The sequence below is a fragment of the Electrona antarctica genome, assembly GCF_951216825.1.
Source record: "Electrona antarctica genome assembly, chromosome: 11".
NCBI classification, from domain to species: Eukaryota; Metazoa; Chordata; class Actinopteri; order Myctophiformes; family Myctophidae; genus Electrona; species Electrona antarctica.
The window spans coordinates 38,809,198-38,826,927 of NC_136792.1; the positions used below are offsets into that span (position 1 = coordinate 38,809,198).

At 42.9% G+C, this 17,730-nt stretch overlaps 1 protein-coding gene across 1 annotated transcript in view; it reads right to left on the reverse strand.

Annotated features, from left to right (window-relative positions):
* prx (periaxin) overlaps positions 1 to 17,429 on the reverse strand; it is a gene marked incomplete at its 5' end in the record, with an annotated part of 44,555 nt that extends 27,126 nt beyond the window's left edge. Inside the window, 2 exons of the mRNA XM_079513847.1 lie at positions 7,608 to 7,658; positions 17,372 to 17,429. Coding sequence (XP_079369973.1) covers positions 7,608 to 7,658; positions 17,372 to 17,429 — 109 coding nt within the window. The remainder of the gene's footprint in view (positions 1 to 7,607; positions 7,659 to 17,371) is intronic.
* Positions 17,430 to 17,730: the final 301 nt, after the last annotated feature.

Below are 17,730 nucleotides of genomic sequence, written 5' to 3' on the forward strand. Positions count from 1 at the left end.
TCTAGTGGTTAACCAGAGATATACTCCACTATGCTGAAGTAGTCACAGTAAAATGAGCATCGCGCCTGACATGCGCAAAGCAAGTTCAGTCAGGAAACTCAGTGCAGTTGCCGACGGCCGTTCATTGGGCCGCTTCAGCATCACGTTATCATTCACCTGATTCACTTCATCCAATCACACACTCATTCCATCTTCATACCGGCTATTTAAACTGGATGTTTGCACTGCTCAATCTGCTTGCTGGCTTGCTGCTGCACACGCTGATACTGCTGCGCTACTGCTGCGCTGCTGTCTGCGTAAACTTTTGCTGCTCACCCTCCTCCACCCCAGCTACCACCTGTCGTTTTGGATCTGCTGTTTAGGTACGGGTGGATTCGGAGTCCCTATGGTCGGGACTGATGCACTTGATCTGAGTACCTAAAAAGCAGATCCAATTCATCGCCAAACCATAATAAATGTATTGCTCATTTTATATTCAATAAATATATATTCCATCCATTCTTGAGTTGTCCTGACTGAACATAATCTCATATCTCATTGCCACCAGCTCTCTGGCAATATAGGGTCTGTAATGATAAACAGGACTGTGATGTTTCTATCCTTCCTGTCACTCCCACAAAGTGTCAGCGTGTGTCTCATAGTCATAACCACTGGTAACCGCTCTTCAAATGTTTGCACCTGACGACTGTAATGAACAGCGAATCGGTGTGACTGACAGAAGCAGGTGATATCAACGGCACTCCCTGTACCGATGAGAGTAAAGATAAATTCAAGTGTCATATCGTGGCAGCAACAACATAAACATAAACTCATCATAATGAGACACAGGAGGGAGGGGTACAGGACAGGTTAGCGCATACTAGTCAAGAAATATTACAAATACAGGCACAATAAAAATACGGATCTGCTGGCCCTTGATATCAGCACAGGATCTCTGAATGAGTGAATGAAAGGAATGCAGGGGTGGTGGAGGGGCAGGGGGGAAGGAGAGAAGAGGAGCAGGTTTAGAATACGTTCCTGCCATGTCTTATTATAGAGCAGACTGACACACATCTGCATGCCTGTGCAGGGTGGTTGACCTGCTCAGAATGGCATGGGGGCCCCTCACACATGCACTCAGTAGCATTTAGGGCCTCCGTGACTCCATGGAAAAGAGGAACCAGGTGAATCCAGGTGAAAGCTGCTATTCACTCATGTTTAAACGGGCGATAGAGCTCTGTGATGCAACTCAATATTATTTGGCAGATAGTCAAATCCTGCCTATCAAAACAGTTCAAATGTAAATTATGAATAATTGGCCAAAATATGGGATAAAATAATCAATAGAGTTTATACAGTAAGTAAATAGTCTTGGGATGGGGAACATCCTATTTCCTTAGTGTGACGGAAACAACAGACTAATCCCTGGCGCATACTCCACTGTCTTATGAGACAGAAGGAAGCCAACAAAGGCTTGCAACATTCACCTGCATTTCAGCAGGATTTACAGCAAGGGAATTCCTGTGATGGGAACACGAAAACAACACAAATAACTCGCTATTAAAGGCTTTAAAGACAACAGTAACATGCATCATGATGGTTTAGGACTTGTGGGGTGATTTTATTGACATGACTGAAAAAGTCTGGCAAAAAGTGCAAAGTTAATAACAGTGACTTGGTCGTGCGGAGGCTCAAGCTCAGCGGCCCCCCTAGCTCAGGGGCCCCGGCCTGCAGGGTCACCATGCCACATACTGCACACAAATATGTATGTATGTATGCGTGCGTGCGTGCGTGCGTGCGTGCGTGCGTGCGTGCGTGCGTGCGTGTGTGTGTGAGAGAGAGAGAGAGAGAGTACCCTCGGTCCCATGCTTACTCATCTGCAAAGAGAAAAGCCTGCATGGTCACAACCTAAAGCAGAGACGGTATCGGCGGAAGTGTCGGGCCGGAACATCCGTCAGATGTATTTCCCCCGGATACAATGTTTTTTCGACCAATCACAACACTTGTTTCATTCACGGAGATGTAAACAGATTTGTAAAGCATCAACGTCATTTCCTTGAGCGGTACTTCCGCCAAAATCCCGCAACTTCCGCCCAAAATAAATGATATACCGTCTACAGAGTAGGTCTTGCCCAGCGTGGAGAGAGAGAGAGAGAGAGAGAGAGGCTTATAGCTTGTAGATGTAATAAAAGTTTGACTATGGAACAAATGAATAAGAATGGGTCCTATTAGTGGTTGTCATTATTTCCTTTTAATTGCTGTGTTTCAATAAAGAGACTCAATTAGTGCGTGAAGTTCCAATTCACAACTGCAGCTGTTGTTTAACAGTAAATAATACAATGGTATCCCTGGGATATAATTCTACTAAATCATCAGGCATTGTTGGGGTAGTAATAGTACGCTAAAAATGATATAATAATCACACAATTCTTTATGTAAAATCATTCAATTCAAAATTTTAAAAATCATTCAAAATTAAGCAACACCGTATTTAAGTAAAATCTTTTATAGTTCTCTCTTTTTAAACAGCAATATAATCATCCAATATAAAACAAAGGGTCACCTACAGTATAAGTGTAGAGCAGTACGTTTTCAAAGTAAAGTAAGTTCACTAACTTGACTCAGCAATGCATGCCTGGTTAATCACATGCTATCACATACATTGTTAAGAGCATAATGTCCCTCTCTAGTTGTATTGGCACAGAACACCTCTCAACTAGATTTATAAACAGGGGAGCAGAATTAGGTTTACTTTAATGTCTATTAGGCCCCATTTACCTGCCAACATTGATCATACTACATTAAGACAAATATATTACGACTGCTCTAGTAAGAGTTGTTGTTGTTGTTGTTGTTGTTGTTGTTGTTGTTGTTGTTGTTGTTGTTGTTGTTGTTGTTGTTGGGGTGCAACATTAGTATCTCAGTGATGTAAATAGCCTGCATCCTGCATCCTTAGACGCAATCATGTCACCCTGTCCTGGGAGGGATGCAATATTGTACTCAGTACTGTACTCTAACGTTGTTGAAGTAGGACTCATAAAATGTCCCTGGGACCCATCTAAAAGCATTCCAATTCTGGACATGAACAAAGCTCACACCGTGTTGCAACAAGACACATTGTGACCTTACTGCAGCTATTGACACAAAGTGAAGCTATTTCTGTTGTCTTGTTTTGGTAAACCTACCATACATGCTATGTACTTTTACTGTACACTGTACTGTACATAAATTGCATGACGAGAAGCAGATATGGACTCTGGTGCTATAATTCATTCCAGTTCCAGTTTATTAAAAATTGACATATAAAAGATGTTATAGTTTTCTTTGTAAGGGGATGGCAACCAACTCTAAGTTTGTTTGTAGATTAAGTTTAAGTGTAAGTAAAGAACAGAAATAAGATTTTCTGCTAACATAATACTGTAATTGTGTAAGCCCACGTGTACGTGTACACGTGACTACAAACATAAACAAAAGCACAAAACGCACATACTGTAGTAAAGTTCAAAAGCACCTCTCGCGCGCATGCACACACGCGCGCGCGCACACACACACACACACACACACACACACACACACACACACACACACACACACACACACACACACACACACACACACACACACACACACACACACACACACACACACACACACACACACACACACACACACACACACACACACACACACACAAAGGAAAGGACAGTTACATGTTGTAACACACAATTGGTGGCTACATAATTGGGTGATTTGAGGACAGTCATGAGACCGGGGGCGAGACAGCAGAGCTCTTATGCTGTCCTAATAGGTAGTGTTCCACTTCTCAACAAGACAGGCCCGCAAATAGTGCAACCAATAACATCAGCTTCTAAAGAACATAGCTGGAATTTGGGAATCAAGGTCACTGTTGTCCGTTTGGATCAGGAATGTGGGCAATAAACATGGTATTAATCCAATGTGATTATGTGCATGGATGCATGTATTCATACAAAAGAACTGCATGCTCACAACGTGTATACCCAGACGCATGCACACATGGCAAAATCGCTGGGTAGAAAGATTCCTTGGCAAGTGTTTAGGTTGTTTGCATTTAGTTAATAGTTGCCAAGATTGTGATTCTATCATCACCATCATAAGCATTTATGTCAAACACTCCAGACCATTGTCTTGTGGTCCAGTATAAATCCAGAATGGACAGCCAAGGAAGGCTGTGGAGATGAATGAAACCGAGACCCAGCAGGGAGACGATTCACAAATCTATCATTGTCTGAGAGGACCATGGGAGTTGGAGTTCAAAGGGTTCTTGGACCTGAGAAGTGTTTCATATTGCGTCTTTTAACAATTCCCTCCCCTGCAGAGCTATGCACAACAGAAAATAACCTTGTTCACAGCTGTCCACTGGGCTTGTTTATGCTTACCGTAATGGACACATTTTGTGCCTTTTCCAATTTGGGAAAAACAAGAAAATAAGTTTATCTGTTTGAATAAAGCATGGCAGAAGCACTGTCTGCCAGGACTGCCAGCATACTCAATCCTTTAGCAAGTATAAAAGTATCCATTATAAGGTTGCCCACTGCAACTATAGCTTAATTAATTGGCTCTAGGGCCAACTACGCTAAAATGCGGAAGGTATGGTAAGGTGCTGGGATAAAAGTGACTACCAAATGACAAGAATGATATATGATATGATATAGTACTTTATTGTCAGTTCACACTGAAATATGTCTTGCAACCCAGCAGCCAAGTATGCAGAACACATATACACACATTTGACATAGCACAAAGAACAAGTCATGTGAACACAAGGACCAGGTTCCAAATGGATTTGGACCAAATCCAACCCCCATCTTGTCTTGTACAGTATGTCTCTCCTCTTTCTGTCCTTGGTTTCCCCTCTCTCTCTCTCTCTCTCTCTCTCTCTCTCTCTCTCTCTCTCTCTCTCTCTCTCTCTCTCTCTCTCTCTCTCTACAGTGAATTATCTTAAATAAAACATAAAGATATTCCCCAAATAAATCTTTAAAAACAAAACCAGATTAGTAAGACCTCCCTGAATACCCAGTGGAAAGCCACACCCGCAGGCATGAGCCCTCTGACAGGAAATGCCTCTGTGTAAACAGGAAATAGAGATATTTCTGTCAGATAAGATGGAGGCACACGGCGAGAGAGACAACTCGCCTTAAATGATATGAACAATGATAACATAAGTCTGATAGTTGAGGAATAGACCAAATTTCAATACGCAAAACAAAAGTACGAATGTGAAATGTAAACTAATGTGAATCTTCTTATCCGATAACAGTATTTGCTTATATAAATAACTCAAGTAGGAAGTTTGCACTCATACGTCAAACACTGTTTCCTTGCGCGGCGTCCCCATGCTTCCTCCCTGATCGCCCAATCAACTTTGACCTTACTTCCGGGTCTAAACGTAACCCCACCCATCATCACCCTAGAAGTTTGTCGCCAGAAAACTGTCAGCATCATTCTTTCATTCCTTCTCTATAGCAAAGTACATGGTGGACCATAATCATACTTTATCTCACTGTTATTGCAGTGTTTTGTCTTACTTGAAACATCAAACTCATTTATATTTTGGCGCTTCGGGACCTTTGCGTCCTTGAAATCTGTTAAAATGTTGACTTTAATTTATAAAATACATGGCCGCAAATGAAAAATAAATAAATCATACTGTAGATATCGTCTCTGTTGGATATGTCCAAAACTGTTACTTTTCAGGATTCAATAAATGCAAACATAGCAGATCTGCAAGTATATCTGTTACTTTTGATGCTTTTCTGTGATGCTGTAGATTGATCAAGTAGGGTATCAGTTTACATAAAAATACAAAAAGTAAAAAATATGGAGATAAGACGTTTCTGCCGACAGCAACGGCACGCATTTTTCCTCCCCAAAATGACGATGTTCTATGAATCACACACTCCTGTGTTATTATTTATTAACAACATGGAACTCAGACCTCTGGTCCTCGTGACTGTCTGTACCGTCCACATTAGTACAGTGTCCAGTTACTCTATTAAAGCACAGCCAGCTGGATCCCAGAGATGCCAGTTCCCAGGAACTGGCATCTCCATTGCTTCATTTATACTTCGTTGTGCTCACAATGCGTCACGTCGCAACACGTTACATGAGCTTGTAGATCTGCTATTTTCGGTGAGCGACACTGACACAACTGAGTATAAATGTGGCTTATGATGCAGACAGACACACTTATATAATCCGTCAACAACGCTTACTACTACCTCATAGACAGAACCTGGAAGATGCTCAGGAAATGCCATGTTATAATGCTTATAGAATGTTTCTTTGTTTGTTTGTTTATTTATTTATTTAATTTGATTTTTTTTATCAATTGGGTATCCCCAGTAAACATCTCAAGAAAGCTGGCCAATAAAGCAAGATCTATCATAAATTATTATTCTTTTGAGCACTCATTTGTTATTGTTGTCTTATCTTTTTTTTCTTTCCTTTATCTATTCTTATGAATATATTTTGTAACTGCAAATCGTTGGGAGTTTGTATGGAAAATTTCCTGCACTTTTTTTTTTGTACGATATTTTTGGGGCTTTTTCTGCCTTTATTTGAAAGTGTACAGTAAACTGACAGGAAATGGGGAAGAGAGATGGGGAGTGACATGCAGCAAAGGTCGTCAGGATCGGGAGTCGAACCCGCGACACGCTGTCAGGCTGGATTAGCAGCCTAGTGCCCGGACCACTAGGCCGGCCCGGGCCACCCCTACTCTTTTACACCTGTAAACTCACTAAAGTCAAAACTCACTGGAAGGAGGAATGGTGTGAGTTAAATGGTGCTAAGTATGTGCTGGGGCATTTGGCATTTGGACGTATGGTATGTGATGTCAGTAAAAGCTATAGTGTAAGTAGTTTCTATTTCAGTGCTCATTACAAGGCTGGATCTGCGGGTGCAGCATGTTAGCAGCCATCAGTGTCCCCGGCATCCATTATACAGTACCTACATGCATGCATGCAAGCACTCACGCACCCACACACCCACGCACACACACACACACACACACACACACACACACAACGATCCCTTTGCACATCATATACCTGACTGACAGTATACTGTGTACATACAAAAGCATGAACACATGCACATATATACACACAATTAATTGTGCTAACAAACTATCTCACTCACTATCTATATTCTATGCCAAGCAATGATCTATCTTTTAGCCCTTGCAGTGACACACGGAATACTGCCCAAAGAGTTGCTTCATCATGTTTAGTACAACTTCATGGGGACATTGTGGTACTAGAAAACATTTGAAATTAACTTTTGACTGTGGCTTCTTCCCCTGTTGAATGTCAATGTATTCTACACTCTCATTGAAACCTTATACTGTATGCCTAAAAGTTTTTCACTATTTTGAGACATTTTAAAATAGTGAAAATAGACGATCTACATTGACAATATTTGAACTATTTTAATGGCAAAAAGGTTTAGGCACAAGGGGTAAGGCGGTGTGCAATATAGGTCCCGGCCTGGCGCAGTGCCATAATATATGCCACCCTCTGTCACACGGCAGGGACATGTTTTGGCTTGCAGACCTGTGGTTCTACCCACCCACCTACCGCCCAACATACCAGGCTGGTGGGCGAGTCCGGGGTAGATGTGGAATGGCGGTGTGGGGTATGCTTAGAGGAGGACATAGAGATCCTATGACCATCACGGTGGTGCAGCTGTCGCTTGTGTGTAAAATTAAGACTGGGGTGTTTGAAATGATCGCGCCGTAGAGCTATCAACAACTGACAACTCTCACCGATCGGGCAATGCAAGCTAGAATCCTATGATTACTAAAACAGCACCAAAGACTTATTAAGCCCTAACCACACCAACGGGTCATCATGCAACTCCTTGGGTCCAAACGGCTGCAAGGAGTTGCATGGTGACCCTTTGGTGTGGTTAGGGACATTGAATTCCATGCGTTGAATCACTTGGGACAACGTGGGACAACGTGGGACGACGTGCGTCAACGTGCAACAGGACATACCACACCGCTGGGACAACGCTAAAACCGTCTCGACCCTTTGGTGTGGTTAGGGCTTAAAACTAACTAGAGGGATGGGCTCTACTGCTTCAGGACATTTCAGGTAATGTCAGGTAAATTGTCAGCGATGGACATTAAAATATGCAGAATTTGTTTTGAAATGCAGTTCCTTCTAATCTAATTCTATTACTTTCTATACTATATTATGGCTAAGCTCACGTAGGCCTATATCATATTAAAGCTGCGTTGTGTAACTTTCCTCTTCAACCGTGGATTTGAACCCGGTTTCCTGTGCTGAAATGTGCTGAAATGTTTACCATTGAGCTAAAAGAGCCTGCCTGCTTGCTCACGGGATAAATTGAATCTTGACCATCAGGTCAAAATTCGTGTCAGATCCTGTGTCTAGGCGAGACATGACCTTTGACACGATCTAAATGTCTCAATAGAAGAGCAGGGAGACAAAGTACAACCACCTCAATTATATAAGTTATATTGTATTAACATACTCTACCATACGGATTGGACAAAATGTACATTTCATATATTTAAAAATTTACCGTTATTTGAAAATGCTGTATGACACCCCAGTCCCCAACACTGTACCATGCTGGAGTAATAGTGAAATGCCACGCTGCAAATAGTTCCCATACATCTCAGTGAATACTGGCGTGTTTGTAACCAGAAACTGGCATGTTGGAATAAACACAAGCGGCAGCTGTCTTACTAAAAATGTCTTTGGATTTTAAACAACACACTATTGTTATTCTCTCAAAACTCAGCAATGTGCTCCCTGGAGAAGCTGCAACATATTAAATGCTGTGCTGCAACATTAGCCTGTGCCTGGCCAATGTTAAGTCATATTTTATAAAATAACAAACTCAGCTGGGTCGTAAACATAACCACTGATAAAAAAGGAGATAATAACAAAGCATACACAAACTAAATAATGTAAGCAATAGGTGAAAAAACTTGCTAAAGTTTTGCTTTCTAAAACTTGCTAAAGTTTTGCTTTCTAAAACTTGCTAAAGTTTTGCTTTCTAAAACTTGCTAAAAAAAACTTGCCACTTCACAAAATCAGGAATGTATATCATTCCAAAGCCAAACACGGCCTCATATTTCTCTGCACTCACAGAGATGCCTTCACACCAACAGCATGAAGACAAACTTCTCAAGCTTCATAAGACTCTTCCAAGACATTTCCAAACACAGCAAGCAACTCATAAATTACTAAAAGGAGAAGAGAGACTGGAATAAAAGAACCTCCATCCAAGCCTACCGTATTCCCTCTCTCAATGTTCCCTCCTCCAGTGGTTCAGAGGTGACACATGTCAACCTGCAGCAGGGAACTGTCACAGCCTCTTCCCTTTCCAATAACTTCCTTCAGCCCCTCTTTCTTTCCCTTTCTTGGACTCTCTCCTTCACTATGTCCACACGCACACACTTCTTTCTGGCGTTGCTGCTCTTTCCAGCTTGTCTATCTATCGCTTTGCCCTTGTCTCCAGCCAGCCAGCCTGTTGCTGCTCCCCTCACTGAGACCTCAGAGCTGGCCCAGGCCCATGGCATCTCCAGAAGGAGCCCGTCTGGCCGCCTGATTGGCCCCAGGGCAGAGAGATGCCCCCATATTAGGGCGGTGAGGGGGCGGGTCTGTCGTCGAAGGGAGGGGCAGGGACACAATGTTTTTGAAACAGTCTGTCTCTTCTGGAGTAGATTGTACTCTGAGAGCCTCTCCTCCCTCCTCTGTTCTTCCGCTCATAAGCCAGTCAATCTAAGGTTTCACCCAAAAGAAATTGCAATAGTAATCGTTCAAGATTTTATGTGATTCTTAGGGTCATCCAAATAACATTAAATATTGTGAATTAAATACTTAGTGGATCATGGTAAATTCAGGGGTTGAACGTTGGGGTACCATTAACAGATGCCAGATCGACGGACGGACTGACAGGTTTTGCAGGTTTTCATAGTAATCTGCGACCTATGGTCGCAATTATGATTATGCTGATCTTCTGTCAGTCCTGCTCCTCCTGATAACCAGTGTGGACGACAACAGATCCCCAGATAGATCTGACTTTACTTAACTTCAAAGGCAAAAATGAGAGGGTCAGAAATAGATCTATAAGAATCCTTGTGGTACACAGACAAGTCCCTGGCTGATGTAATTGATGTTGTGGGAATGTTATTTATATCCCAAAGAGCTGAAAATAGAAACAGGCTTTGGATCCCATAAAGAAATTGTGACTCTTCTGTACTGGGCATATAGCAGCTGCTGTGAGCTAATGATACGTAGCTTGCAGAGTTAGTTCAGTCAGATATACTTCATGCTGTGCTCAAGGGCGCATACATATATACTCGAGGGGTTAATACGCTGCATTACTACGTGGGTGTATACAGTGTTTGCAAGACCCACATGTCATTCGCTGATGTGGCAGTCAGCTGATCAATTATTGGGTGGGGTATTTAAGCTCTCCTAGACTGCATGCTCTTCCTGCCTTCCTTCTGTATATGGTTCCTGGTTGTTATGTGATGTTTGCTCCCACCACCACCCCAGCACCACCGGTGGGCTCTGTTATTTCTGTTCCCCATGGGGGGGTTGTTATTGTATATCTATCTCCCTGCTCTTAATGTTAATGATGGTATTTAATTGTGCCGAGCAGGGAGAAAAATGTAGCAGAGCCGAACGCAAAGATAAAATGTATAATCAATATTGGTTAAAACTATTCGTGAGTTATCTGACTGAACTGCTGTTACTACTCTGTGTGTGTGTGTGTGTGTGTGTGTGTGTGTGTGTGTGTGTGTGTGTGTGTGTGTGTGTGTGTGTGTGTGTGTGTGTGTGTGTGTGTGTGTGTGTGTGTGTGTGTGTGTGTGTGTGTGTGCGCGCGTGCGTGCGTTCGTTCGTGCATGCATGCGTGGCCTTAGTGGCCTGGATAAATCACATCAGCAGGCAGGTCAAGTTTACCCTTTTTTTGCATGACACATGTTCTTGCACACAGAACCTCAATGTGTTCCACAAGAAAAGCTTATTGAAATGCATACAGAAAACAGCGATTAATTCATTCAACTTTGTGTACTACAAATTAAACAATACACAACTTGTATGCAAAAGAAAAATAATGAAAGATAGACCAATATTCCTACAATTGCAGGACCATTCATCGAACCCAATACCCACAGTATATGGGAAAAAACAGAACCTGTGTGCTGTGTTCCAATAATGGATCCAATGTAGTTATTTTATTTAGTTAAATATTTATAAAATGCACACAGACAGACTTAACCACCCTATTTTTGACATATTATAGGTGATTTCTTTCTAAAATGTGGGGCGCCTGCTGACCTATCGGTCCAGGTGCATACCACATACGTGCATACCTGACAGCGTGGCACAGGTTCGAGTCCCAATCCCGACGACCTTTGCTGCGTGTCATTCCCAGTGTCTCTCTATGTTTCCTGTCCATCATCACTATATCCTATATCTATAAAGGCAGAAATAACCCAAAAATATCTAAAAAGCTTTTCTAAAATGTTCAAAATGTTTAGAAATTGGTCTAGAACTGCTAAAATAGCCCTTAACTCAGCTGCTGTGTTAAGTGGTCAGATGGGTGAACAATCAATCGATTGTGTTCCACCAATGGAACTAACATATAGCATACCCTATCCACCGCTGACGACAACACTGCTCTGAAGGAAGTCAATGACTTCAAGTACCTGGGCTCATGGGTCAACTCAACGGAGCAAGATCTTACAGTGAGGAAGGTACTTGCATGTAGGGCCCTGAACCAGGCCAGTGTATGGAACTCCGACCTCCCCTATCAAACGGTAGAGTGTTTAATATGGCAGTGAATGCTGGACCCTGAAGCCAACCCTGCAGAAGTCGCTGAGCCAGAAAATAGAAGCCAGGAGAATGAGACTACACTGCCAAAGACACCAGGAGCTGCCAGCCAGCAAACTATTGCTGTGGGAACCAACACACGGGCACCGGTCATGAGGACGTCCCACATTAACATATGTGGATGTACTCAGGAACGACGTGGGAGCGCAAAGCATCAACGAGCTGGCCAGATGTATGGAGAACCGGGATGACTGGATGCGTCTGAGGACGACCTAGAGAGAGAATGTTATAATAGTGTTTTGGGCGAGCGCCCACTAAATAAACATTAAAGTCCATAGACTTATGCCTGGGAAACAAATTACATTATAAGTGCTCTAAACAAACAAATACCCATAGAATTGGCTGCCACATGACGTAATCTTCAAAAGGAGGTCAAAAACAACAGATGAACTATGGAGATAAGTGTTCTGCTTCACCGCAAAGACTCAACTGTCCCATATACAGACTCACTGTCCCATACACACTGTCGCATACACACTGTCCCATACTCACTGTCCCATACACACTGTCCCATACAGACTGTCCCATACACACTGCCCCATACACACTGTCCCATACAGACTGTCCCATACTCACTGTCCCATACACACTGTCCCATACACACTGTCCCATACAGACTGTCCCATACTCACGGTCCCATACACACTGTCCCATACACACTGTCCCATACAGACTCAGTATGGGACTCAGTACAGACCCCGGTGGCCATGCAGCCAGAGGGGGAGAGCTGCCAGAGGGGAGTCAGGCAGCCAGCACTGCGTCAGCTAAGATGGTCATTGTTGCAGTCCAGCTCTATAACAAAGCCAGGATTTATACATGCATTGGGTGCATTGGGCACACAGGATGCAGAGGGGGCAGGATGGATGGATGGATGGATGGATGGATGGATGGATGGATGGATGGATGGATGGATGGATGGATGGATGGATGGATGGATGGATGGATGGATAGATAGATAGATAGATAGATAGATAGATAGATAGATAGATAGATAGATAGATAGATAGATAGATAGATAGATAGATAGATAGATAGATAGATAGATAGATAGATAGATAGATTGGCAGTTAAGGCAGCCGTCACAACGTGACACATTGGGCTTGTACATCTGCTATCTTTGGCTAATGTTCCAATCCAGAAGACGGATGCTGGGCAGAGAGTCCCATCAGCCCCCAGTTATGCCCTCGTCAGTGCATAGTTAAGCCAGGAAATCGCAACAGTCTGGCATGCATGTGTGCGTGTGTGTGTGTGTGTGTGTGCCTTTACTTCAACTGGTACAGCCAACGATTCAGTGACTGAAGTTTCAGTTACTTGTATACTGACCTGCAGTCAGGGCAGTGGTCAACAATCTGAATACATTGCACGGATAGATAGTGCACACACTGCACATCCAAGTGCCCATGCAGGACAAACAACAATACATCAGAGAACATATAGGTCATCATAGCACACTGGTAAAATAAGCTCCACAATCCCTTACTGTATGCCAATGCCATATAGAGCATGCATGCACACACGCACGCACAGTCATCAGGTAAGTCAAGGAAGCCTGTTGCAGATAAACTAAACACGAACTAAAAACTGCTGTCAGCCACACAATGCTCACTTCCTCCCTATACTTGAGGTTTTTGACCTGCCTGGCCCTCCTGTGTGTCTGACAGTGTGTGTGCATGTGTGTGTGTGTGTGTGTGTGTGTGTGTGTGTGTGTGTGCGTGCGTGCGTGCGTGCGTGCGTGCGTGCGTGCGTGCGTGCGTGCGTGCGTGCGTGCGTGCGTGCGTGCGTCTGACCTGTGTGTCCCAGCAGGCCCCATAGCATAGTACAGCATGTCCACACTGGACCCTGTTTACTGTTATTGTGTGTCTGTGTGGGATGACTTGATCACAGAGCTACAGCTATAGCCATACACGAGGATGCCATTGTATAATATATTGCATATCGTTGCTGTCTAACCAATTTTATTGTATTTTACCTTTTTATGTTTTTTCCTAATTAGCGCCCTACTTGATCATACTATAGTGTCACATCACGCCCAAAGTAGCAGATCCACAAGCAGTTTTGGACATGAGGTTTCCACCCGACAGAGAGATTGTGTACACAGTACTGTACCTACAGTAGATACTTCTGTTTACCTATACATCTTTAAATCATTGCATATCTTCATATTTTGATTCCATTGTTTTAATAATTGATATGTTTGCTTCTGTATAAAGAGACAATTCATTTGTCTCATTATACATTATATCAGATTCTTTTACATTTTATTATTTAGGTTTGCACATACCTAAATAATAAAATAATACAAAATTCGGATTCTGATTTTAAAGAGGAATACGCCCATCCCAGCCTCCCATTTTGAAAAGTAATTTGTCAATAACTGTCAACTGTGTCCAGTTTACCATTTACTAAGATGAAGTGTTTCTTTTCTCTAGTGGATACCTTGTTTTGGAATGTAACATGGGAAGTGACATTCATAAACAGGAAGTAAAAGGCAGCAGCAGGTATTTAAAAACTAATAATAAAAGTGCACACGTTGCAACATTTCGCTGCTTGTATTTGTTTGAGCAAGTGACAAATAACCCCTTCTTGATTCTTGATGTTTTTGCATTTATTGCTGTCACAGCTTGTTATACATGTGCAAGTTGGTAGTGAGGGAACCATCCTTTTATATGAAAAGCAGGAAGCAATCCAGAAAAGTAAGTGTGTGTGTGTGTGTGTGCGTGCGTGCGTGCGTGGTAAACACACTAGAATAGTCTCTCACTACTTAATGGTCATTATTTTATGACTGTAACTCATACTGTTATCGCAAGCCATGCGTTTACACTCTATTCTCAGTGGACAATGGATTCAAATATATTAAGAGTCCTCCATGCATGATCTACAACAGTGGTTCTCAATCGTTTGAATTTTACTCTGAGAGCGTACACATATGTACACTGTCGGAGTTACAGACCTGGCTGTAAGGGTCGATTTGGAATCCTGTTAGCCCTACATAGCTGTTACAAAGGAGAGGTCATGTGTACAGTGTTAAACAGGAGTTCTCCCTTTTTTGTTGTGGCTCACGATGCACTTCAGTATAGGCTACCATACATGTAAAAGATATTGACCAACCAAATAGTAGGCTATAAACAGTCAACACTATATACCGTACAACTCAACGTTAATCTGAAACAAAGCTCAAAGATATGTATTTTGTTGATCAGCATGGGAACCATGAGGTACCCAGTTGGATCCCGGCCTCCCCCAGAGTTAGTGTCCAAGTGTCCTTTTTTTGTTTTTTTGTGGCTTTCACCTTTATTTTTATTTTTTATAGAGGGACAGACAGTAGGCTGACAGGAAATGGGGAGAGAGATGGGGGGGGGGGTGTGACATGCAGTAAAGACCGTCGGGATAGGGAGTCGAGCCGCAGCCCAGGCCGTGTCGAAGTGTCCTTGAGCAAGACTCTGAACCCCTAATTGCTCCCGATGTGCACGTTGTGTAAAGCGCTTTGGATAAAAGTGCTATATAAATGCACCATTTACCAGTTTACCAGACAAAATGATCAAACCACAGAGCTCAACAGGTGTCTTTTTTCGTGCAAACATTTGACATTATGTTAAAGATCTTTGAAAATCATCTGCAAGTTGCAATGCATATATAAAGTCACCTCACAGAATGTCACCAGAACATTCTGTTGTGTAGAACAGTGGGGTCCGGGGACCCCCAGGGGTCCTTGAGGGAGTTCCAGGGCGTCCCCAGCTAAATGATAGTTCCATTCCACTCTAAGAGTTAACATTGATTTTACAGTAAAAATTGGGGGTCCCAGAGATAGAAATGCCATTAGGGGTCCGTAGCCTAATGCATGTTAAACTGGGGGTCCTTGAAATTAATCTCTGCTAGAGCCATAAAGATCTTCTCTTATGGGGGTCCCTGCATGGCATATCTTTTCAAATGGGGGCCAATTACTGTCAATTTACATGAAAATGTTTGGGAACCACTGGTGTAGAACATTGGTTCTCAAAGTGGGTTCCGGCGATCCCAGGTCCTTGGGGTGGGGGGGGGGGTCCTTGGGGTGGGGGGGTCCAGCGGTCCCCAACAAAAGTAGTTAACATAGATCCGCAATCATTTTAACCACGTTAACCATTAATACGTTGGTTATTCAAAAATAGCAGATACACAAGCTCACAGTGTGTCATTCGTTGACCACGCTGCAAGCGTGTACATCTGCAAATGTTTGATAATATTTGAAAAATATCAAAAATGTTTGAAATCTTCTCTTCTGGGGGTCCCTGGCAAAACCTTTTCTAATGGGGTTCCGCAGCCAAATACTTCAATTTGGGGGTCCTTGACGTTTGAGAGCCACTAAGGTCCTAAGCAGTGGTGGAAAGTAAATAAGTACATTTACTTAAGTACTGTACTTAAGTACAATTTTGAGGTATTTGTACTTTACGTGAGTATTTCCAATTCCCAATACTTTTACTTCTACTCCACTACATCTCAGAGGCAAGTGTACTTTTACTCCACTACAATTATTTGAAAACTTATTATTATTTACTATAGTTACTTTGTAGATTGTGATAGATTTTGTTATAAAACATACATTAACCACTTCAGCCTATAGATCGGCTATTTTCAAAAGAGTTGCATAGAGGAAAACATGAAATGGGACATTCTGCACAATAAGTATACTATCTACCTTTGGTACAGTACTTTAAGTACATTTTGATGCCAATACTTTTGAACTTTTACTGTCGTTTTGAATTTTTATAGTAGTATAGTATAGTATAGTATAGTACTTTTACTTATTATAGTATTTATATTATAGTATATAGTATTTCCATATTGCAGTATTGATTTTACTTGAGTAACACATTTGAGTGTATACTTTTCCACCACTAAGGTTCTGAGTGTTACTTGAACTAGAGAGTGTACAAATGAAACAAATATAAATGTTACATTTCCATGTGGCTGGTTTACCAACGTGTCTGCAGCCCAAGCACCAGAGTCTGCACTGACCAGCTCTTAGTTAGTTAGTTAGTTGGGCAGTGAAGTTCAGAGCTCCACTCTCAGTAGCATCTAGTCACTGGTTTTCAAAGTGGAGTACAGGGACCCTCATATGGCTACTTGAGGGGGTTCCAAATGGGCCCTTAAAGGTCTGTAACTCTGAGTGTACAACAATGAACTAAATGGACCCTTACAGGTCTGTAACTCTGAGAGTGTACAACATGTACACATGTGCACGTATGGACGCAGGCAGGCAGGCAGGCAGGCAGGCAGGCAGGCAGGCAGGCACGCACGCACGCACGCACGCACGCACGCACGCACGCACGCACGCACGCACACACGCACGCACTCACACATGCAAACACACACACACCCACACACACACACACACACACACACACACACACACACACACACACACACACACACACACACACACACACACACACACACACACACACACACACACACAGGGAATCTCCTGTCTTACTGACCTGCATTGGAAGAGGGCGTCCAGGTGACTCTGAATATCCCACGCAGACACTCACACATGGTCCAGACGAAGAAGAAGAAGGACAGGGTGCACCGGCGTAGACACACTCACACACACACATACACACAGTCACACATACAGTGAGGCCACAAACACACACACACAGAGCGACACAGCAAACCCAGACGACTGGGGGTCGTCTCTGGGGCTGAGGTGTAGTGTAGTGACAAGGAGCAGAGGGGCTCAAAGGTTAGGTGTGTCACAGGAGGGATCCCAGGTGTCTGTTTGGACCAGACTGAAGACTGAGCTGTCCTGTCAACGTGGCAAAGTGACTGGAGAGAGGGGTTAGAGAGAGAGAGA